This window comes from Cherax quadricarinatus, chromosome 53, assembly GCF_038502225.1.
Source record: "Cherax quadricarinatus isolate ZL_2023a chromosome 53, ASM3850222v1, whole genome shotgun sequence".
Classification (NCBI taxonomy): domain Eukaryota; kingdom Metazoa; phylum Arthropoda; class Malacostraca; order Decapoda; family Parastacidae; genus Cherax; species Cherax quadricarinatus.
This window is the reverse complement of record NC_091344.1, coordinates 12,561,375-12,586,062: the sequence shown is the minus strand read 5'-3', so window position 1 is coordinate 12,586,062 and position 24,688 is coordinate 12,561,375. Positions and strand designations below refer to the sequence as shown.

The 24,688-nt window shown below is 47.2% G+C and overlaps 1 protein-coding gene across 1 annotated transcript in view; it reads right to left on the bottom strand.

Moving 5' to 3' along the window:
- LOC128692257 (uncharacterized) overlaps positions 1-24,237 on the bottom strand; it is a 48,724-nt gene extending 24,487 nt beyond the window's left edge. The window contains exons 1-10 of the mRNA XM_070096259.1: positions 24,091-24,237; positions 21,006-21,121; positions 16,789-16,933; positions 16,393-16,539; positions 7,976-8,101; positions 3,428-3,511; positions 3,041-3,120; positions 2,594-2,738; positions 1,350-1,538; positions 469-617 (exon numbers count right to left, since the gene is read on the bottom strand). Coding sequence (XP_069952360.1) covers positions 469-617; positions 1,350-1,538; positions 2,594-2,738; positions 3,041-3,120; positions 3,428-3,511; positions 7,976-8,101; positions 16,393-16,539; positions 16,789-16,933; positions 21,006-21,121; positions 24,091-24,237 — 1,328 coding nt within the window. The remainder of the gene's footprint in view (positions 1-468; positions 618-1,349; positions 1,539-2,593; positions 2,739-3,040; positions 3,121-3,427; positions 3,512-7,975; positions 8,102-16,392; positions 16,540-16,788; positions 16,934-21,005; positions 21,122-24,090) is intronic.
- Between the last annotated feature and the right edge of the window lie 451 nt (positions 24,238-24,688).

Genomic DNA, 24,688 nt, shown 5'->3' with positions numbered 1-24,688 from the left:
ACTCACGAGACGGTGATGTTAAGGTAGACAGGTACTCACGAGACGGTTATGTTAAGGTAGACAGGTACTCACGAGAGGGTGATGTTGAGGTAGACAGGTACTCACGAGAGGGTGATGTTGAGGTAGACAGGTACTCACGAGACGGTGATGTTAAGGTAGACAGGTACTCACGAGAGGGTGATGTTGAGGTAGACAGGTACTCACGAGAGGGTGATGTTAAGGTAGACAGGTACTCACGAGAGGGTGATGTTAAGGTAGACAGGTACTCACGAGAGGGTGATGTTAAGGTAGACAGGTACTCACGAGAGGGTGATGTTAAGGTAGACAGGTACTCACGAGAGGGTGATGTTAAGGTAGACAGGTACTCACGAGAGGGTGATGTTAAGGTAGACAGGTACTCACGAGAGGGTGATGTTAAGGTAGACAGGTACTCACGAGAGGGTGATGTTAAGGTAGACAGGTACTCACGAGAGGGTGATGTTAAGGTAGACAGGTAGAGGGTGGTCTTGGCGGAGGCTGGGAGGTGGTAAGGTTGTCTGATAACCCCGAGGTAGTTGTACCGGGGAACACTCCGTCTCGTCCGACTTATCGCGACACTGCGTACGTCGGTCACACACCTGTCGCACACAAACACAGTGTCACACTAAGTAACCGTGTCACAGTAACACACAATTACATGTACAAGGTATACAAGCCTAGCTGATATCAATAACATATTACTATATAGAAAGCATCTTGTTATGCAGAGCATTTCTCGCAAATTAGGTCAGTCTTGTCCCAGGATGCGACCCACACCAGTCCACTAACACCCAGGTCCTTGTTTTACTGCCAGGTGAACATGGACAGCAGGTGTCTTAAGGAAACACGCCCTAATGTTGCAGCCGTACCGGGGATCGAACCACGGACCTCAGTGTTTGAGCTGAGTGCGCTAGCAATCTTCATATCAACACTGTCGTCTTGATCAGCCAGGCTGTGGTGGATACGTAACTGCATGCTGCTGGTACCAACAACCTGGCTGATCAGGCTATCAACCAGGAAGGCCTAGTGTGGGACCAGACCCCGGGGGCGGTGACCCTCGAAATCAACTACAGGTAACTTTTAAATTTACTTTAAATTTAGCGCTCTCTATTAATGACAATAATTATCACAACTTCTTTGCTACCACCACCACCACTACTATTATTACTACTAATAATAATAATAACTGCTACTACTACTAATAACTACTACTACAAATATTAATAATAATAATAACAGCATCAGAGCTACCCTCTCCTTCAATCACACTGAATTACCCTCCACCCTTCCTTCACGGATTTAGCGCTCCCTCCGCCCACCTGGTTGCTCACCTGGTTGATAGGGATGCAGGTGCCATCATCACAGGTGAACTGCTTGTTGGTGATACACTGGGTGAGGGTGAGGCTGTGCACCACGTGTTGACCCTCCCTGCAGAACCCGTGTGAGAACCTCCACTCGTGACGCCCCACTGGGTAGTCCACTGAACTGTTGTCTTCCAGGTACGCGAAGGTGTTGTTGTTCTACAAGAGGAAGGTGTTGTTGTTCTACAAGAGGAAGGTGTTGTTGTTCTACAAGAGGAAGGTGTTGTTGTTCTACAAGAGGAAGGTGTTGTTGTTCTACAAGAGGAAGGTGTTGTTGTTCTACAAGAGGAAGGTGTTGTTGTTCTACAAGAGGAAGGTGATGTTGTAAAGGAGGAAGGCGCTGTTGTTGTAAAGGAAGATTCGGTTGTTGTAGAGGAGGATATTGTTGTTCTACAAGAGAAAGGTGGATGTTCACTCACACGTATTAAGACACTTAAATACACACCACGTGTGTGTTGCTGAACAGTCTTATACACCAGTATTTAGCCCAAATTTATCTAAGTAGGGACAAAATATTGGGATGTGGGTCCCGACTGTTGCTGGAGCTGTAGGGAGAGCAACAGTGAAGGATCTGTGAGCAGTGTGTAGTCCCTTTAATAATATAAATTATTGTACGGGGGTTTACAATGTTTGAGGGGCATATAAGTTCCTCGTCTTCTAATAATGTTTATTTTTTCCACTATAATCTATCTTGTCCATAATTACTATCACATTTGCTTTGTCTGCTTTCGTAAGGTGAAGTCCAGGATCTTTCCTTAATTCATGGTATAACTTAACAAATCTTTGATGACAATTGTGTTGTTGAGGTCTGAGTTATGCTCAGATATACGCATAAGTACAATTATAATCCATAAATTATCTAGGATAAACCCCATCCCCCCCCCCCCCCCAAAAAAAAAAAAAAAAAAAAAAGTCAGACAAAGTCTAGTCTAGTGGTCCGGAACCCACTACCCACAAACTTGGGTACCAATATTTCCCTTTCAAATCCTGTACCAAGTACCTTCCTGGGTCTGTCTTGTCACCCACCTGGCTCCCTCTGCCTCCCATTGGCTTGCACTGCCCCCACTGGTTTGTACTGCCTCCCACGGGCTCCCACTGAATTGTACTGCCTCCCACTGGCTTACTCTGCCTCCCACTGTCTTGCACTGCCTTCCATTGCCTTTCACTGGCTTGCACTCCATGAACGTAGCTTCCCCGAGAGTCTACATACTTACTATAATATTCTGGAGTATCCACTTCCCCTCGTTGGTGTAAAAGATGTGAGAGTTGTAGTAGCCCCGGAAGTAAGGCTTAGAGTTCCTGCTTCCGGCCAACACGAAGCGATCGTCGTAGAGGGTCGCGTCGCAGATGCCTCGCAACCTGTGCGCGCAGGGAAGGTAGGATGGAAGGGCCATAGTTATGACAGTTGAGAGGCAATTGTAACTGCAGTGCTACACACAGTGAAGGTACACACACAGTGAAGGTACACACACAGTGAAGGTACACACACATTGAAGATACACACACAGTGAAGATACACACACAGTGAAGATACACACACAGCGAAGATATACACACACCGCGAAGATACACACACAGCGAAGATATACACACACAGTGAAGATACACACAGTGAAGGTACACACACCTGAGTAAAACAGGTGTAGCGAGGATACACTCACCTGAGTAAGACAGGTGTAGCGAGGGTACACAGGGTACACACCTTGAAACTTCTCCTACACAACTGGTCAACCCACCGGCCCTGCACACACACACAAACACTACAACGCTCCATATCTCGAAATCACACACCAACAAAAATATCAACATTGGATAGTTGCAGAATCTATTGTACAAAAACTAACATTAGAATTAAATCTTATTTTCAATCCTTTTATATAGATTCTTGTTGTTATGTCACATATTTTCCTAGTGTCTGTGTTTCGTGTCTGACGCTCGCTGAATTAAGAAAAAAAATGAGTGATGGATTCAGTTTTATGGTTATTTCTTATCACAGATAAAACATATATAGAAAGGCTTATAAAATATAAGTCTAAATTCAGACTTACCTTGAAAGTCTGACCTTTGATGACGGCGCAGTTTTCATATGTTTTACCGTTGGGTTGACCTTCTGCCCAGTTGACGTAGGTCACCTGTATACACAGAGGCACCACTCATACACTTATGAATACCATTGTATACACTCATACACTAGTGTATACCAGATGATGTATATGCATTGTTACTGATTTATAAATGTTACAATTCTTATTTTTTTAGAATATTCACTTCAGAGATAATTCTCAGGTGTGTGTGTGTGTACTCACCTAGTTCTCACCTAGTTGAGGTTGCAGGGGTCGAGTCCAAGCTCCTGGCCCCGTCTCTTCACTGATCGCTACTAGGTCACTCTCCCTGAACCGTGAGCTTTATCATACCTCTGCTTAAAGCTATGAATGGATCCTGCTTCCACTACATCGCTTCCCAAACTATTCCACTTACTGACTACTCTGTGGCTGAAGAAATACTTCCTAACATCCCTGTGATTCATCTGTGTCTTCAACTTCCAATTGTGTCCCCTTGTTGCTGTGTCCAATCTCTGGAACATCCTGTCTTTGTCCACCTGTAAATTCCTCTCAGTATTTTGTATGTCGTTATCATGTCCCCCCTATCTCTCCTGTCCTCCAGTGTCGTCAGGTTGATTTCCCTTAACCTCTCCTTGTAGGACATACCTCTTAGCTCTGGGACTAGTCTTGTTGCAAACCTTTGCACTTTCTCTAGTTTCTTTACGTGCTTGGCTAGGTGTGGGTTCCAAACTGGTGCCGCATACTCCAATATGGGCCTAACGTACACGGTGTACAGGGTCCTGAATGATTCCTTATTAAGATGTCGGAATGCTGTTCTGAGGTTTTATAGGCGCCCATATGCTGCAGCAGTTATTTGGTTGATGTGCGCTTCAGGAGATGTGCCTGGTGTTATACTCACCCCAAGATCTTTTTCCTTGAGTGAGGTTTGTAGTCTCTGGCCCCCTAGACTGTGTGTGTGTGTGTGTGTGTGTGTGTGTGTGTGTGTGTGTGTACTCACCTATTTGTACTCACCTATTTGTGGTTGCAGGGGTCGAGTCACAGCTCCTGGCCCCGCCTCTTCGCTGATTGCTACTAGGTCCTCTCTCTCCCTGCCCCATGAGCTCTATCATACCTCGCCTTAAAACTATGTATGGTTCCTGCCTCCACTACATCCCTTTCTAGGCTATTCCATGGCCTGACTACTCTATGACTGAAGAAATACTTCCTAACATCCCTTTGATTCATCTGAGTTTTCAACTTCCAATTGTGACCTCTTGTGTCTGTGTCCCATCTCTGGAACATCCCGTCTTTGTCCACCTTGTCTATTCCTCGCAGTATTTTATATGTCGTTATCATGTCTCCCCTGACCCTCCTGTCCTCCAGTGTCGTCAGGCCGATTTCCCTCAACCTTTCTTCGTAGGACAATCCCCGTAGCTCTGGGACTAGTCTTGTTGCAAACCTTTGCACTTTCTCTAATTTCTTGACGTGCTTGACAGGTGTGGATTCCAAACTGGTGCTGCATACTCCAGTATGGGCCTGACGTAGATGGTATACAGAGTCTTAAACGAATCCTTACTGAGGTATCGGAACGCTCTCCGTAGGTTTGCCAGGCGCCCGTATGCTGCAGCAGTTATCTGATTGATGTGTGCCTCAGGAGATATGTTCGGTGTTATACTCACCCCCAGATCTTTTTCCTTGAGTGAGGTTTGCAGTCTTTGGCCATCTAAACTATATTGTGTCTGCGGTCTTCTTCGCCCTTCCCCAATCTTCATGACTTTGCATTTGGCAGGGTTAAATTCAAGGAGCCAGTTGCTGGACCAGGCTTGTAGCCTGTCCAGGTCTCTCTGTAGTCCTGCCTGATCCTCATCCGATTTGATTCTTCTCATTAACTTCGCATCTTCTGCAAACAAGGACACTTCTGATTCTATCCCTTCTGTTATGTCGTTCACATATACCAAGAACAGAACAGGTCCTAGGACTGACCCCTGTGGAACCCCGCTTGTCACAGGCGCCCACTCTGACACCTCGTCGCATACCATGACTCGTTGTTGCCTCCCTGTCAGGTATTCTCTGATCCATTGCAGTGCTTTTCCTGTTATGTGTGCCTGATCCTCTAGCTTTTGCAGTAACCTCTTGTGAGGAACTGTGTCGAAGGCCTTCTTGCAATCCAAAAATATGCAGTCGATCCACCCCTCTCTCTCTTGTCTTACTTCTGTCACCTTGTCATAAAACTCTAGTAGGTTTGTGACACAGGATTTTCCTTCCCTGAAACCGTGCTGGTTGTCAATTATACACTTGTTTCTTTCCAGGTGCCCCACCACTCTCCTCCTGATGATCTTCTCCATGACCTTGCATACTATACACGTTAGTGATACAGGTCTGTAGTTTAGTGCCTCATGTCTGTCTCCCTTTTTAAAAATTGGGACTACATTTGCCATTTTCCATACCTCAGGGAGTTGCCCAGTTTCAAATGATGTGTTGAAGTTCTTTGTTAATGGCTCATACAATATCTCTGCTCCCTCTTTAAGGACCCATGGAGAGATGTTGTCTGGTCCCACCGCCTTTGAGGTGTCAAGTTCGCATAGCAGCTTCTTCACCTCCTCCTTGGTTATATGTACCTCATCCAGCACTTGCTGGTGTGCCCCCCAGTTCTGATTTCTTGGAGTTCTACTGGTTTCCACTGTAAATACCTCTTTAAATCTTGTGTTGAGCTCCTGACAAACCTCTCGGTCGTTTCTTGTGAATTCCCCATCACCCTTCCTCAGTCTGATTACCTGGTCCTTGACTGTTGTTTTCCTCCTGATGTGGCTGTACAACAGCTTCGGGTCAGTCTTTACTTTTGATGCTATGCCATTTTCATATTGTCTCTGAGCCTCCCTTCTTATCTGTGCATATTCGTTTCTGGCTCTTCGGCTGATTTCTTTATTTTCCTGAGTTCTCTGTCTTCTGTACCTTTTCCATTCTCTAGTACACTTAGGTTTTGCCTCTCTACACCTTTGGGTGAACCAAAGACTCGTTCTGTTCTTCCCATTATTTCTGTTTCCCTTGGGAACAAACCTCTCCTCTGCCTCCTTGCATTTTGTTGCTACATAGTCCATCATTTCTTGTACTGGTTTTCCTGTCAGTTCCCTCTCCCACTGAATGTCTTGAAGGAAGTTCCTCATGCCTGAGTAGTTCCCCATTTTGTAGTTTGGTTTTTCCCAGCCTATTCCTGCTACTCTCTCCACTTGGAGCTCAACTATGTAGTCGAAGCACAGAACCACATGATCACTAGCTCCCAGGGGCCTTTCATACATGATACCCTCGATGTCCGAACTACTCATGGCGAATACAAGGTCTAGCCTTGCTGGTTCATCCTCTCCTCTCTCTCTGGTAGTGTCTCTAACATGTTGATGCATGAGGTTTTCCAGTACCACATCCATCATCTTGGCTCTCCATGTTTCGGGACCCCCATGGGGCTCCAGGTTTTCCCAGTCAATCTCCTTGTGATTGAAATCACCCATAACTAGTAACTTTGCTCCCCCCATGTGTGCTCTCCTGGCCACCTCGGCTAGTGTGTCGATCATTGCTCTGTTGCTCTCATCGTATTCTTCTCTTGGCCTCCTGCAGTTCTGTGGTGGGTTGTACATTACTGCAATTATCACCTTATGTCCCTCAGACTGGATTGTTCCTACTAAGTAGTCCCTTTCGCCCGTGCCATCCATTCCTTCCATTTTCTCAAAACCCCACTGGTTTTTAATGAGCAGTGCAACTCCTCCTCCCCCTCTCCTCCCTCTGTCTTTCCTGAGGATTTGATATCCGGATGGAAAGATTGAATCTGTTATTATTCTGGTGAGTTTTGTTTCTGTGAGTGCTATTATGTCTGGGGATGTCTCTTTGATTCTTTCGTGCCACTCCTCATACTTGTTTGTTATTCCATCTGCATTTGTATACCACACCTTCAACTTCTTTTCTAAGACTGTGGTCTGGGAGGTATATTGGGGTTGGGGAAGTGGGACACCTGGTAAGGAACTATGGGATGTTGCTGTGGGGGTGGAGTTTGTAATGTAGTGGGTGGGGGCATTGGATGTGGCATGGGTGTTTTGATTTAGAGTGTTTGGTTGCACTGGGGTTGACCTGGTTGGGAGGCTTCTATAGGAAGTTGTGAGGGAGGCTGTATTTGATCTTATTCCTGGGTCTGGGATCTCCTGTCTGTCTTCTCCATCCCCTCTCTTTCCTCCTTTCGCCTTTGTACCATCTCTCTCAGTTTCTGCCTTTCTTCTTGTGTTCTGTCGCGGTCGAGATACACCTTCCTGTATGCCGGCATGTCTGTTGCTCTCATCGTATTCTTCTCTTGGCCTCCTGCAGTTCTGTGGTGGGTTGTACATTACTGCAATTATCACCTTATGTCCCTCAGACTGGATTATTCCTACTAAGTAGTAGTAGTAGTAGTAGTGTGTGTGTGTGTGTGTGTGTGTGTGTGTGTGTACTCACCTAGTTGAGGTTGCAGGGGTCGAGTCCTAGCTCCTGGCCTGTGTGTGTGTGTGTGTGCGTGTATATGTGTAAGGTACTCACGTTCTCCTGGGTATGGTGGTACCTCCAGGTGCCCTCTGAACCTTCATCAGTGATGCCCAGCCACATGAGGGCACCTCCCTCTTTGGCACAGGTGCCACTAGTCTGCTGTGCCAGCCTGTACACCATCTGTAACACCAATACTGTATTATCACCCTCACTCTACCTCGTTACCTCCCTCACTGCACCTCGTCAACTCCATCACTACCTCGTTACCTCCCTCACTGTACCTCGTCAACTCCATCACTACCTCGTTACCTCCCTCACTGTACCTCATCAACTCCATCACTACCTCGTTACCTCCCTCACTGTACCTCGTCAACTCCATCACTACCTCGTTACCTCCTTCACTGTACCTCGTCAACTCCATCACTGCCTCGTTACCTCCCTCACTGTACCTCGTCAACTCCATCACTACCTCGCTACGTCCCTCACTGTACCTCGTCAACTCCATCACTACCTCGTTACCTCCCTCACTGTACCTCGTCAACTCCATCACTACCTCGTTACCTCCCTCACTGTACCTCGTCAACTCCATCACTACCTCGTTACCTCCCTCACTGTACCTCGTCAACACCATCACTACCTTGTTACCTCCCTCACTGTACCTCGTCAACTCCATCCCTACCTAGTTACCTCCCTCACTGTACCTCGTCAACTCCACCACTACCTTGTTACCTCCCTCACTATACTTCGTCATCTCCATCACTACCTTGTTACCTCCCTCACTATACTTCGTCATCTCCATCACTGCCTCGTTACCTCCCTCACTGTACCTCGTCAACTCCATCACTACCTCGTTACCTCCCACACTGTACCTCATCAACTCCATCACTACCTCGTTACCTCCCTCACTGTACCTCGTCAACTCCATCACTACCTCGTTACCTCCCACACTGTACCTCGTCAACTCCATCACTACCTCGTTACTTCCTTCACTGTACCTCGTCAACACCATCACTACCTCGTTACCTCCCTCACTGTACCTCGTCAACTCCACTACCTCGTTACTTCCCTCGCTGTACCTCGTCAACTCCATCACTACCTCGTTACCTCCCACACTGTACCTCGTCAACACCATCACTACCTCGTTACCTCCCTCACTGTACCTCGTCCACTCCATCACTACCTCGTTACCTCCCACACTGTACCTCGTCAACTCCATCACTACCTCGTTACCTCCCACACTGTACCTCGTCAACTCAATCACTACCTCGTTACCTCCCTCACTGTACCTCGTCAACTCCATCACTACCTCGTTACCTCCTTCACTACCTCGTCAACTCCATCACTGCCTCGTTACCTCCCTCACTGTACCTCGTCAACTCCATCACTACCTCGTTACCTCCCTCACTGTACCTCGTCAACTCCATCACTACCTCGTTACCTCCCTCACTGTACCTCGTCAACACCATCACTACCTTGTTACCTCCCTCACTGTACCTCGTCAACTCCATCCCTACGTCGTTACCTCCCTCACTGTACCTCGTCAACTCCATCACTACCTCGTTACCTCCTTCACTGTACCTCGTCAACTCCATCACTACCTCGTTACCTCCCACACTGTACCTCGTCAACTCCATCACTACCTCGTTACCTCCCACACTGTACCTCGTCAACTCCATCACTACCTCGTTACCTCCCTCACTGTACCTCGTCAACTCCATCACTACCTCGTTACCTACCTCGTCAACTCCATCACTACCTCGTTACCTCCCTCACTGTACCTCGTCAACTCCATCACTACCTCGTTACCTCCCTCACTGTACCTCGTCAACTCCATCACTACCTCGTTACCTCCCTCACTGTACCTCGTCAACTCCATCACTACCTCGTTACCTCCCTCACTGTACCTCGTCAACTCCATCACTACCTCGTTACCTCCCTCACTGTACCTCGTCAACTCCATCACTACCTCGTTACCTCCCTCACTGTACCTCGTCAACTCCATCACTACCTCGTTACCTCCCTCACTGTACCACGTCAACTCCATCACTACCTCGTTACCTCCCTCACTGTACCTCGTCAACTCCATCACTACCTCGTTACCTCCCTCACTGTACCACGTCAACTCCATCACTACCTCGTTACCTCCCTCACTGTACCACGTCAACTCCATCACTACCTCGTTACCTCCCTCACTGTACCTCGTCAACTCCATCACTACCTCGTTACCTCCCTCACTGTACCACGTCAACTCCATCACTACCTCGTTACCTCCCTCACTGTACCACGTCAACTCCATCACTACCTCGTTACCTCCCTCACTGTACCTCGTCAACTCCATCACTACCTCGTTACCTCCCTCACTGTACCTCGTCAACTCCATCACTACCTCGTTACCTCCCTCACTGTACCTCGTCAACACCATCACTACCTCGTACCTCGTCAACTCCATCACTACCTCGTTACCAACTCCATCACTACCTCGTTACCTCCCTCACTGTACCTCGTCAACTCCATCACTACCTCGTTACCTCCCTCACTGTACCTCGTCAACTCCATCACTACCTCGTTACCTCCCTCACTGTACCTCGTCAACTCCATCACTACCTCGTTACCTCCCACACTGTACCTCGTCAACACCATCACTACCTCGTTACCTCCCTCACTGTACCTCGTCAACTCCATCACTACCTCGTTACCTCCCTCACTGTATCAACTCCACACTACCTCGTTACCTCCCACACTGTACCTCGTCAACACCATCACTACCTCGTTACCTCCCTCACTGTACCTCGTCAACTCCATCACTACCTCGTTACCTCCCTCACTGTACCTCGTCAACTCGTAACACTTATCAGTTTCTGTCATCTGGTTCAAATGATTTTTCTCGGAAAATATCCCTCACTGTACCTCGTCAACTCTGCTTGTTTGACCCGATACCTTCTGTATCACACAATACCTTCTGTATCACACAATACCTGCTGTATCACACAATACCTGCTGTATTACACAATACCTGCTGTATCACACAATACCTGCTGTATCACACAATACCTGCTGTATCACACAATACCTGCTGTATCACACAATACCTGCTGTATTACACAATACCTGCTGTATCACACAATACCTGCTGTATTATACAATACCTGCTGTATCACACAATACCTGCTGTATTATACAATACCTGCTGTATCACACAATACCTGCTGTATTATACAATACCTGCTGTATCACACAATACCTGCTGTATCACACAATACCTGCTGTATCACACAATACCTGCTGTATTATACAATACCTGCTGTATCACACAATACCTGCTGTATCACACAATACCTGCTGTATCACACAATATCTGCTGTATCACACAATACCTGCTGTATCACACAATACCTGCTGTATCACACAATACCTGCTGTATCACACAATACCTGCTGTATCACACAATACCTGCTGTACCTGCTGTATCACACAATACCTGCTGTATCACACAATACCTGCTGTATTACACAATACCTGCTGTATCACACAATACCTGCTGTATCACACAATACCTGCTGTATTACACAATACCTGCTGTATCACACAATACCTGCTGTATCACACAATACCTGCTGTATTACACAATACCTGCTGTATCACACAATACCTGCTGCATGATACAATACCTGCTGTATTACACAATACCTGCTGTATCAATACCTGCTGTATCACACAATACCTGCTGTATCACACAATACCTGCTGTATTACACAATACCTGCTGTATCACACAATACCTGCTGTATCACACAATACCTGCTGTATCACACAATACCTGCTGTATCACACAATACCTGCTGTATCACACAATACCTGCTGTATCACACAATACCTGCTGTATCACACAATACCTGCTGTATCACACAATACCTGCTGTATCACACAATACCTGCTGTATTACACAATACCTGCTGTATCACACAATACCTGCTGTATCACACAATACCTGCTGTATCACACAATACCTGCTGTATCACACAATACCTGCTGTATCACACAATACCTGCTGTATCCTGCTGTATCACACAATACCTGCTGTATTACACAATACCTGCTGTATCACACAATACCTGCTGTATCACACAATACCTGCTGTATCACACAATACCTGCTGTATCACACAATACCTGCTGTATCACACAATACCTGCTGTATCACACAATACCTGCTGTATCACACAATACCTGCTGTATCACACAATACCTGCTGTATCACACAATACCTGCTGTATCACACAATACCTGCTGTATCACACAATACCTGCTGTATCACACAATACCTGCTGTATCACACAATACCTGCTGTATCACACAATACCTGCTGTATCACACAATACCTGCTGTATCACACAATACCTGCTGTATCACACAATACCTGCTGTATCACACAATACCTGCTGTATCACACAATACCTGCTGTTTGATACAATACCTGCTGTATCACACAATACCTGCTGTTTGATACAATACCTGCTGTATCACACAATACCTGCTGTATCACACAATACCTGCTGTATCAATACCTGCTGTATTGATACAATACCTGCTGTATCACACAATACCTGCTGCATGATACAATACCTGCTGTATCACACAATACCTGCTGCTTGATACAATACCTGCTGTATCACACAATACCTGCTGTATCACACAATACCTGCTGTATCACACAATACCTGCTGTATCACACAATACCTGCTGTATCACACAATACCTGCTGCATGATACAATACCTGCTGTATCACACAATACCTGCTGTATCACACAATACCTGCTGTATCACACAATACCTGCTGCATGATATAATACCTGCTGTATCACACAATACCTGCTGCATGATGCAATACCTGCTGTATCACACAATACCTGCTGTATCACACAATACCTGCTGTATCACACAATACCTGCTGTATCACACAATATCTGCTGTATCACACAATACCTGCTGTATCACACAATACCTGCTGTATCACACAATACCTGCTGCTTGATACAATACCTGCTGTATCACACAATACCTGCTGTATCACACAATACCTGCTGCATGATACAATACCTGTTGCATCACACAATACCTGCTGCTTGATACAATACCTGCTGTATCACACAATACCTGCTGCATGATGCAATACCTGCTGTATCACACAATACCTGCTGCTTGATACAATACCTGCTGTATCACACAATACCTGTTGTATTACACAATACCTGCTGTATCACACAATATCTGCTGTATCACCTGCTGTATCACACAATACCTGCTGTATACCTGCTGTATCACACAATACCTGCTGTATCACCTGCTGTACAATACCTGCTGTTGACACAATACCTGCTGTATCACACAATACCTGCTGTATCAATACATCACACAATACCTGCTGTATCACACAATACCTGCTGTATCACACAATACCTGCTGTATCACCTGCTGTACACATACAATACCTGCTGTATCACACAATACCTGCTGCATGATGCAATACCTGCTGTATCACACAATACCTGCTGTATTACACAATACCTGCTGTATCACACAATACCTGCTGTATCACACAATATCTGCTGTATCACACAATACCTGCTGCATGATGCAATACCTGCTGTATCACACAATACCTGCTGTATCACACAATACCTGCTGCTTGATACAATACCTGCTGTATCACACAATACCTGCTGCATGATGCAATACCTGCTGTATCACACAATACCTGCTGTATTACACAATACCTGCTGTATCACACAATACCTGCTGTATCACACAATACCTGCTGCATGATGCAATACCTGCTGTATCACACAATACCTGCTGCATGATACAATACCTGCTGTATCACACAATACCTGCTGCTTGATACAATACCTGCTGTATCACACAATACCTGCTGCATGATACAATACCTGCTGTATCACACAATACCTGCTGTATCACACAATACCTGCTGCATGATACAATACCTGCTGTATCACACAATACCTGCTGTATCACACAATACCTGCTGTATCACAAAATACCTGCTGTATTATACAATACCTGCTGCATGATATAATACCTGCTGTATCACACAATACCTTCTGTATCACACAATACCTGCTGTATCACACAATACCTGCTGTATCACACAATACCTGCTGTATCACACAATACCTGCTGTATCACACAATACCTGCTGTATCACACAATACCTGCTGTATCACACAATACCTGCTGCATGATCACATCAACAATACCTGCTGTATTACACAATACCTTCTGTATCACACAATACCTGCTGTATCACACAATACCTGCTGCATGATCACACAATACCTGCTGTATCACACAATACCTGCTGTATACAATACCTGCTGTATCACACAATACCTGCTGCTTGATGCAATACCTGCTGTATCACACAATACCTGCTGTATGACACAATACCTGCTGTATCACACAATACCTGCTGCTTGATACAATACCTGCTGTATCACACAATACCTGCTGCATGATACAATACCTGCTGTATCACACAATACCTGTTGTATTACACAATACCTGCTGTATCACACAATATCTGCTGTATCACACAATACCTGCTGCATGATGCAATACCTGCTGTATCACACAATACCTGCTGCATGATACAATACCTGCTGTATCACACAATACCTGCTGTATCACACAATACCTGCTGTATCACACAATACCTGCTGTATCACACAATACCTGCTGTATCACACAATACCTGCTGCATGATACAATACCTGCTGTATCACACAATACCTGCTGTATCACACAATACCTGCTGTATCACACAATACCTGCTGTATCACACAATACCTGCTGTATCACACAATACCTGCTGTATCACACAATACCTGCTGTATTACACAATACCTGCTGTATCACACAATACCTGCTGCTTGATACAATACCTGCTGTATCACACAATACCTGCTGCATGATACAATACCTGCTGTATCACACAATACCTGCTGCTTGATACAATACCTGCTGTATCACACAATACCTGCTGTTTGATACAATACCTGCTGTATCACACAATACCTGCTGCATGATACAATACCTGCTGTATCACACAATACCTGCTGCTTGATACAATACCTGCTGTATCACACAATACCTGCTGCATGATACAATACCTGCTGTATCACACAATACCTGCTGCTTGATACAATACCTGCTGTATCACACAATACCTGCTGCTTGATACAATACCTGCTGTATCACACAATACCTGCTACCTGTTACAGTACTTTCTGTATCACACAATTCCAGCTGCTTGATACAATACCTACTATATCACACAATACCTGCTGTATCACACAATACCTGCTGCATGATACAGTACCTGCTGTATCACACAATACCTGCTGCTTGATACAATACCTGCTGTATCACACAATACCTGCTACCTGTTACAATACTTTCTGTATCACACAATACCTGCTGCTTGATACAATACCTGCTATATCACACAATACCTGCTATATCACACAATACCTGCTATATCACACAATACCTGCTGCTTGATACAATACCTGCTTCCTGTTACAATACTTTCTGTATCACACAATACCTGCTGCTTGATACAATACCTGCTATATCACACCACATCTCCTGCTTGATACAGAACTTGCTATATCACACAATACCTGCTATATCACAATACCTGCTGCTTGATACAATACCTGCTGTATCACATCATATCCCCTGCTTGATACAGTACCTGCTATATCACACAATACCTGCTATATCACAATACCTGCTGCTTGATACAGTACCTGCTGTATCACACAATACCTGCTATATCACAATACCTGCTGCTTGATACAATACCTGCTGTATCACATCATATCCCCTGCTTGATACAGTACCTGCTATATCACAATACCTGCTGCTTGATACAGTACCTGCTGTATCACACAATACCTGCTATATCACAATATCTGCTGCTTGATACAATACCTGCTATATCACACCATATCCCCTGCTTGATACAGTACCTGCTGTATCACACAATACCTGCTATATCACAATACCTGCTGCTTGATACAGTACCTGCTGTATCACAATACCTGCTATATCGCAATACCTGCTGCTTGATACAGTACCTGCTGTATCACACAATATCTGCTATATCACAATACCTGCTGCTTGATACAATACCTGCTGTATCACACAATACCTGCTATATCACAATACCTGCTGCTTGATACAATACCTGCTGTATCACACAATACCTGCTATATCACAATACCTGCTGCTTGATACAATACCTGCTGTATCACACAATACCTGCTATATCACAATACCTGCTGCTTGATACAGTACCTGCTGTATCACACAATACCTGCTATATCACACCATATCCCCTGCTTGATACAGTACCTGCTGTATCACATAATACCTGCTATATCACAATACCTGCTGCTGCTGGGACGTCCTGGGTGTGGTCATCTCACCACCGAAGGCTGTACAGAGGCCGGCAGCATCACTGAACTGTAGCTTGTCAGTGAACATTATGTAGGGCAGTGGGAAGATGTCACATGTCTCCCTCACTGACATCATTCTCTGTACATCACAAGTCTTATTATTATTATTACTGTTGTTATTAATAGTATAATTATTATTTTTATTATAATCATAAGCACTAAAAACCGTTATTATTATAATTATTATTAACACTAATATTGTTACTAATTATTATTATGTAAGGTGGAAACCGCTTAGGGGTTATACACAGTGCCTAGGCTACGAGAATAACCCATACGGGTCTAGCTCTTTACTGGATTTCAAAATAAAGAATGACTGTCCATATACCTGTGAGGAGTCTTCCCCGATGTCGAATTTGGCCGTGTCCCAGGCAATGATGTCTCCCGGAGGACGAGTGTGACAGCTGGTGATGTCAGCCATCTCCGCGTCAGCCAGGGCCCGGGACCACAGGTTGACGTCAGTCACGGCACCGCTGTGGCCAGACCAAAATGGTCTTTAAGGGGGTTCTTGGTCTTAGGAATAACTGAGGTCTCTCCCTTTCTCCTCTCTCTCTCTCTCTCTCTCTCTCTCTCTCTCTCTCTCTCTCTCTCTCTCTCTCTCTCTCTAGTTCAGACTACATTACCTCCCGAGCCTCACCATCGCTACACAAAGGGGTGAGTACGAGGCAGCTGAACCGGCATTGGCTTAAGCCGATGGGGGAATTGGACCTGCCTCACATAGGCCAGTAGGCCTGTTGCAGTGTTCCTTCTTTCTTATGTTCTTAAGCGAATAACAGAGATTCATTCATATATATGAAGGAAACTATTTTACCATATGTTGCTTCCCCTGAATGGGAAGCTGTGTATTATTTTTCACAAATTAAATTTTCATATAATTTTACATTGGAGACGTTTTCATGAATAACTAAAATGAAAATATCTTGCTCTATATATTAATTTTAGTTATACCCGGTGATGGAACTAGGACTGGCTGTCAGCTCTTGTTAATCCCCTGTCAGCTTGCTTCAGTCACTGTGGCAGCTGTCAGCTCTTGTTAATCCCCTGTCAGCTTGCTTCAGTCACTGTGGCAGCTGTCAGCTCACGTGAACACACCCGATATTGGGGCTGCTGGGTTTGTCTCGAGGAAATACCTTGTACCAGACCTGGGTATGTCACCACTACCTGAAGGTGGTGCACCAGACTCACCTGAAGGTGGTGGACCAGGCTCACCTGAAGGTGGTGTACCAGGCTCACCTGAAGGTGGTGCACCAGACTCACCTGAAGGTGGTGCACCAGGCTCACCTGAAGGTGGTGCACCAGACTCACCTGAAGGTGGTGCACCAGACTCACCTGAAGGTGGTGCACCAGACTCACCTGAAGGTGGTGCACCAGACTCACCTGAAGGTGGTGCACCAGGCTCACCTGAAGGTGGTGCACCAGACTCACCTGAAGGTGGTGCACCAGGCTCACCTGAAGGTGGTGCACCAGACTCACCTGAAGGTGGTGCACCAGACTCACCTGAAGGTGGTGCACCAGACTCACCTGAAGGTGGTGCACCAGGCTCACCTGAAGGTAGTGCACCAGGCTCACCTGAAGGTGGTGCACCAGACTCACCTGAAGGTGGTGCACCAGGCTCACCTGAAGGTGGTTCACCAGGCTCACCTGAAGGTGGTGCACCAGGCTCAACTGAAGGTGGTGCACCAGACTCACCTGAAGGTGGTGTACCAGACTCACCTGAAGGTGGTGCACCAGGCTCACCTGAAGGTGGTGCACCAGGCTCACCTGAAGGTGGTGCACCAGACTCACCTGAAGGTGGTGCACCAGACTCACCTGAAGGTGGTGCACCAGGCTCACCTGAAGGTGGTGCACCAGGCTCACCTGAAGGTGGTGCACCAGGCTCACCTGAAGGTGGTGCACCAGGCTCACCTGAAGGTAGTGCACCAGGCTCACCTGAAGGTGGTGCATCAGGCTCACCTGAAGGTGGTGCACCAGGCTCACCTGAAGGTGGTGCACCAGGCTCACCTGAAGGTAGTGCACCAGGCTCACCTGAAGGTGGTGCATCAGGCTCACCTGAAGGTGGTGCACCAGACTCACCTGAAGGTGGTGAACCAGACTCACCTGAAGGTGGTGTACCAGACTCACCTGAAGGTGGTGTACCAGACTCACCTGAAGGTGGTGCACCAGGCTCACCTGAAGGTGGTGCACCAGGCTCACCTGAAGGTAGTGCACCAGGCTCACCTGAAGGTGGTGTACCAGACTCACCTGAAGGTGGTGTACCAGACTCACCTGAAGGTGGTGTACCAGACTCACCTGAAGGTGGTGCACCAGGCTCACCTGAAGGTGGTGCACCAGGCTCACCTGAAGGTAGTGTACCAGGCTCACCTGAAGGTGGTGCACCAGACTCACCTGAAGGTGGTGCACCAGGCTCACCTGAAGGTGGTGCACAAGGCTCACCTGAAGGTAGTGCACCAGGCTTACCTGAAGGTGGTGCACCAGGCTCACCTGGAGGTGGTGCACCAGGCTCACCTGAAGGTGGTGCACCAGGCTCATCTGAAGGTAGTGCACCAGGCTCACCTGAAGGTGGTGCACCAGGCTCACCTGAAGGTGGTGCACCAGGCTCACCTGAAGGTGGTGCACCAGACTCACCTGAAGGTGGTGCACCAGACTCACCTGAAGGTGGTGCACCAGACTCACCTGAAGGTGGTGCACCAGACTCACCTGAAGGTGGTGCACCAGGCTCACCTGAAGGTGGTGCACCAGGCTCACCTGAAGGTGGTGCATCAGACTCACCTGAAGGTGGTGCACCAGACTCACCTGAAGGTGGTGCACCAGACTCACCTGAAGGTGGTGAACCAGGCTCACCTGAAGGTGGTGCACCAGACTCACCTGAAGGTGGTGTACCAGACTCACCTGAAGGTGGTGTACCAGACTCACCTGAAGGTGGTGCACCAGGCTCACCTGAAGGTGGTGCACCAGGCTCACCTGAAGGTAGTGTACCAGGCTCACCTGAAGGTGGTGCACCAGACTCACCTGAAGGTGGTGCACCAGGCTCACCTGAAGGTGGTGCACCAGGCTCACCTGAAGGTAGTGCACCAGGCTTACCTGAAGGTGGTGCACCAGGCTCACCTGAAGGTGGTGCACCAGGCTCACCTGAAGGTGGTGCATCAGACTCACCTGAAGGTGGTGCACCAGACTCACCTGAAGGTGGTGCACCAGACTCACCTGAAGGTGGTGAACCAGGCTCACCTGAAGGTGGTGCACCAGACTCACCTGAAGGTGGTGCACCAGACTCACCTGAAGGTGGTGAACCAGGCTCACCTGAAGGTGGTGCACCAGGTTCACCTGAAGGTGATGCACCAGGTTCACCTGAAGGTGGTGCACCAGGCTCACCTGAAGGTGGTGCACCAGTTTCACCTGAAGGTGGTGCACCAGGCTCACCTGAAGGTGGTGCACCAGACTCACCTGAAGGTGGTGCACCAGACTCACCTGAAGGTGGTGAACCAGGCTCACCTGAAGGTGGTGCACCAGACTCACCTGAAGGTGGTGCACCAGACTCACCTGAAGGTGGTGAACCAGGCTCACCTGAAGGTGGTGCACCAGGTTCACCTGAAGGTGATGCACCAGGTTCACCTGAAGGTGGTGCACCAGGCTCACCTGAAGGTGGTGCACCAGTTTCACCTGAAGGTGGTGCACCAGGCTCACCTGAAGGTGGTGCACCAGACTCACCTGAAGGTGGTGCACCAGACTCACCTGAAGGTGGTGAACCAGGCTCACCTGAAGGTGGTGCACCAGACTCACCTGAAGGTGGTGCACCAGACTCACCTGAAGGTGGTGAACCAGACTCACCTGAAGGTAGCGCACCAGGCTCACCTGAAGGTGGTGCACCAGGTTCACCTGAAGGTGATGCACCAGGTTCACCTGAAGGTGGTGCACCAGGCTCACCTGAAGGTGGTGCACCAGGTTCACCTGAAGGTGGTGCACCAGGCTCACCTGAAGGTGGTGCACCAGGCTCACCTGAAGGTGGTGCACCAGACTCACCTGAAGGTTGTGCACCAGACTCACCTGAAGGTGGTGCACCAGACTCACCTGAAGGTGGTGCAACAGACTCACCTGAAGGCAGTGCACCAGACTCACCTGAAGGTGGTGCACCAGACTCACCTGAAGGTGGTGCACCAGACTCACCTGATGGTGGTGCACCAGACTCACCTGAAGGCAGTGCACCAGATTCACCAGAAGGTGGTGCACCAGACTCACCTGAAGGTGGTGCACCAGACTCACCTGAAGGTGGTGCACCAGACTCACCTGAAGGTGGTGCACCAGACTCACCTGAAGGTGGTGCACCAGACTCACCTGAAGGTGGTGCACCAGACTCACCTGAAGGTGGTGCACCAGACTCACCTGAAGGTGGTGCACCAGACTCACCTGAAGGTGGTGCACCAGACTCACCTGAAGGTGGTGCACCAGACTCACCTGAAGGTGGTGCACCAGACTCACCTCAAGGTGGTGCACCAGACTCACCTGAAGGTGGTGCACCAGACTCACCTCAAGGTGGTGCACCAGACTCACCTGAAGGACTGGGCAGCATCAAACACACCGAGAGGAGCGTCTTGGTCTTGTCCCAACACAATGGTACCATCCACATCCAGGAAAGTCTTGTTCAGGAACACTCCGGAGCGACTATCCTGTGTACAACAAGACCAAGAGCTGCACATCAACAGTGGGAGCCCACCTCTGGTGAGCTACATCAACAGTTGAGACAGTGTGGCAGTGTCTTGCGTGTTACCATGATACAGGTTACAATGTAGCAGTCTAGCGTGTTACAGTGATACAAGTTACAGTGTGGCAGTGTTTAACATGATATCATGATGCAGATTACAATGTAGCAGTGTCTAGCGTGTTACAATGATACAAGTTACAATGTGGCAGTGTCTTGCGTGTTACCATGATACACACAGGTTACAGTGTGGCAGTGTCTTGCGTGTTACCATGATACACACAGGTTACAATGTGGCAGTGTCTTGCGTGTTACCATGATACACACAGGTTACAATGTGGCAGTGTCTTGCGTGTTACCATGATACACACAGGTTACAGTGTGGCAGTGTCTTGCGTGTTACCATGATACACACAGGTTACAGTGTGGCAGTGTCTTGCGTGTCACCATGATACACACAGGTTACAGTGTGGCAGTGTCTTGCGTGTTACCATGATACACACAGGTTACAGTGTGGCAGTGTCTTGCGTGTTACCATGATACACACAGGTTTCAGTGTGGCAGTGTCTTGCGTGTTACCATGATACACACAGGTTTCAGTGTGGCAGTGTCTTGCGTGTTACCATGATACACACAGGTTACAGTGTGGCAGTGTCTTGCGTGTTACCATGATACACACAGGTTACAGTGTGGCAGTGTCTTGCGTGTCACCATGATACACACAGGTTACAGTGTGGCAGTGTCTTGCGTGTTACCATGATACACACAGGTTACAGTGTGGCAGTGTCTTGCGTGTTACCATGATACACACAGGTTACAGTGTGGCAGTGTCTTGCGTGTTACCATGATACACACAGGTTACAGTGTGGCAGTGTCTTGCGTGTTACCATGATACACACAGGTTACAGTGTGGCAGTGTCTTGCGTGTTACCATGATACACACAGGTTACAGTGTGGCAGTGTCTTGCGTGTTACCATGATACACACAGGTTTCAGTGTGGCAGTGTCTTGCGTGTTACCATGATACACACAGGTTACAGTGTGGCAGTGTCTTGCGTGTTACCATGATACACACAGGTTTCAGTGTGGCAGTGTCTTGCGTGTTACCATGATACACACAGGTTTCAGTGTGGCAGTGTCTTGCGTGTTACCATGATACACACAGGTTTCAGTGTGGCAGTGTCTTGCGTGTTACCATGATACACACAGGTTTCAGTGTGGCAGTGTCTTGCGTGTTACCATGATACACACAGGTTACAGTGTGGCAGTGTCTTGCGTGTTACCATGATACACACAGGTTTCAGTGTGGCAGTGTCTTGCGTGTTACCATGATACACACAGGTTACAGTGTGGCAGTGTCTTGCGTGTTACCATGATACACACAGGTTTCAGTGTGGCAGTGTCTTGCGTGTTACCATGATACACACAGGTTACAGTGTGGCAGTGTCTTGCGTGTTACCATGATACACACAGGTTACAGTGTGGCAGTGTCTTGCGTGTTACCATGATACACACAGGTTTCAGTGTGGCAGTGTCTTGCGTGTTACCATGATACACACAGGTTTCAGTGTGGCAGTGTCTTGCGTGTTACCATGATACACACAGGTTACAGTGTGGCAGTGTCTTGCGTGTTACCATGATACACACAGGTTACAGTGTGGCAGTGTCTTGCGTGTTACCATGATACACACAGGTTTCAGTGTGGCAGTGTCTTGCGTGTCACCATGATACACACAGGTTACAGTGTGGCAGTGTCTTGCGTGTTACCATGATACACACAGGTTTCAGTGTGGCAGTGTCTTGCGTGTCACCATGATACACACAGGTTTCAGTGTGGCAGTGTCTTGCGTGTCACCATGATACACACAGGTTACAGTGTGGCAGTGTCTTGCGTGTTACCATGATACACACAGGTTACAGTGTGGCAGTGTCTTGCGTGTTACCATGATCCACACAGGTTTCAGTGTGGCAGTGTCTTGCGTGTTACCATGATACACACAGGTTACAATGTGGCAGTGTCTTGCGTGTTACCATGATACACACAGGTTACAGTGTGGCAGTGTCTTGCGTGTTACCATGATACACACAGGTTTCAGTGTGGCAGTGTCTTGCGTGTTACCATGATACACACAGGTTACAGTGTGGCAGTGTCTTGCGTGTTACCATGATACACACAGGTTTCAGTGTGGCAGTGTCTTGCGTGTTACCATGATACACACAGGTTACAGTGTGGCAGTGTCTTGCGTGTTACCATGATACACACAGGTTTCAGTGTGGCAGTGTCTTGCGTGTTACCATGATACACACAGGTTACAGTGTGGCAGTGTCTTGCGTGTTACCATGATACACACAGGTTACAGTGTAATTATTATAATAAAAACAACTGCTTTTGTAATTATTTAAATGAGCCAGGAATAAACATAAGCTGCGTACATATATATAAAAATGCATCAGCAAACATTGTTGACGTGCATATGAGAGAGAGAGAGAGAGAGAGAGAGAGAGAGAGAGAGAGAGAGAGAGAGAGAGAATGAGAATAGAGAGGTCAGAATCAAGGACACACACGTACAGCAGCAACATGTGTCGTGTTCAGGAAGTGCAGCTGAGATATACTTCAGCTTTTAGTTGATGAAGTTGTCGTCACAGGTAGATCCACTTACAATAATGGGCGGAGGTTTGTATCCTGCTTAGACCATAAATTAAAAGAGGTGAAGCAGAATGTCAGGCACAAACAAAACAAAGATTTAGAAGTTAAAATAAGAGAATTAGAAGGTAAACACAGAGCCTTAGAAGTGGAAGGTATAGAATTAGATGCATAATATACTTAAATTTAAGAACAAGAGAGCAGAGGTATGGAACAACTCAGACAAACACTCCAACACAAGAGTAAAGAGTTACATATTGCGACTCTGACTATTATCAGGGCGGCAAGTTGACCTTCTGGGGTCTTAGGGCGGCAAGTTGACCTTCTGGGGTCTTAGGGCGGCAAGTTGACCTTCTGGGGTCATAGGGCGGCAAGTTGACCTTCTGGGGTCTTAGGGCGGCAAGTTGACATTCTGGGGTCTTAGGGCGGCAAGTTGACATTCTGGGGTCTTAGGGCGGCAAGTTGACCTTCTGAGGTCTTAAGCTATACCAAATTTTAAGAGGATCCTAAAAATTTGGAAATCAAAAGAGGAAATATCAATGTACAGAGTGATGGTAAAAATCTTGTGAGGTCTCTTACAGAGACAGGTACTCACTCTAACTCACTTTGACACATGTGCAACACTTGGGTATCTTTATTGTGGAAATGTTTCGCCACACAGTGGCTTCATCAGTCCAATACAAAGACGAATGGTGAAGATCAGAAGGAGTTTCAGGTGATCAGTCCCTCAGCCTGGAGTCGATGTAATCAGTCCATCAATCTTTCCAAGATTACATCGACTCCAGGCTGAGGGACTGATTATCTCAAACTCCTTCTGATCTTCACTGTTCTCCTTTGTATTTGACTGATGAAGCCAATGTGTGGCGAAACGTTTGTTCTAATTTATCAATT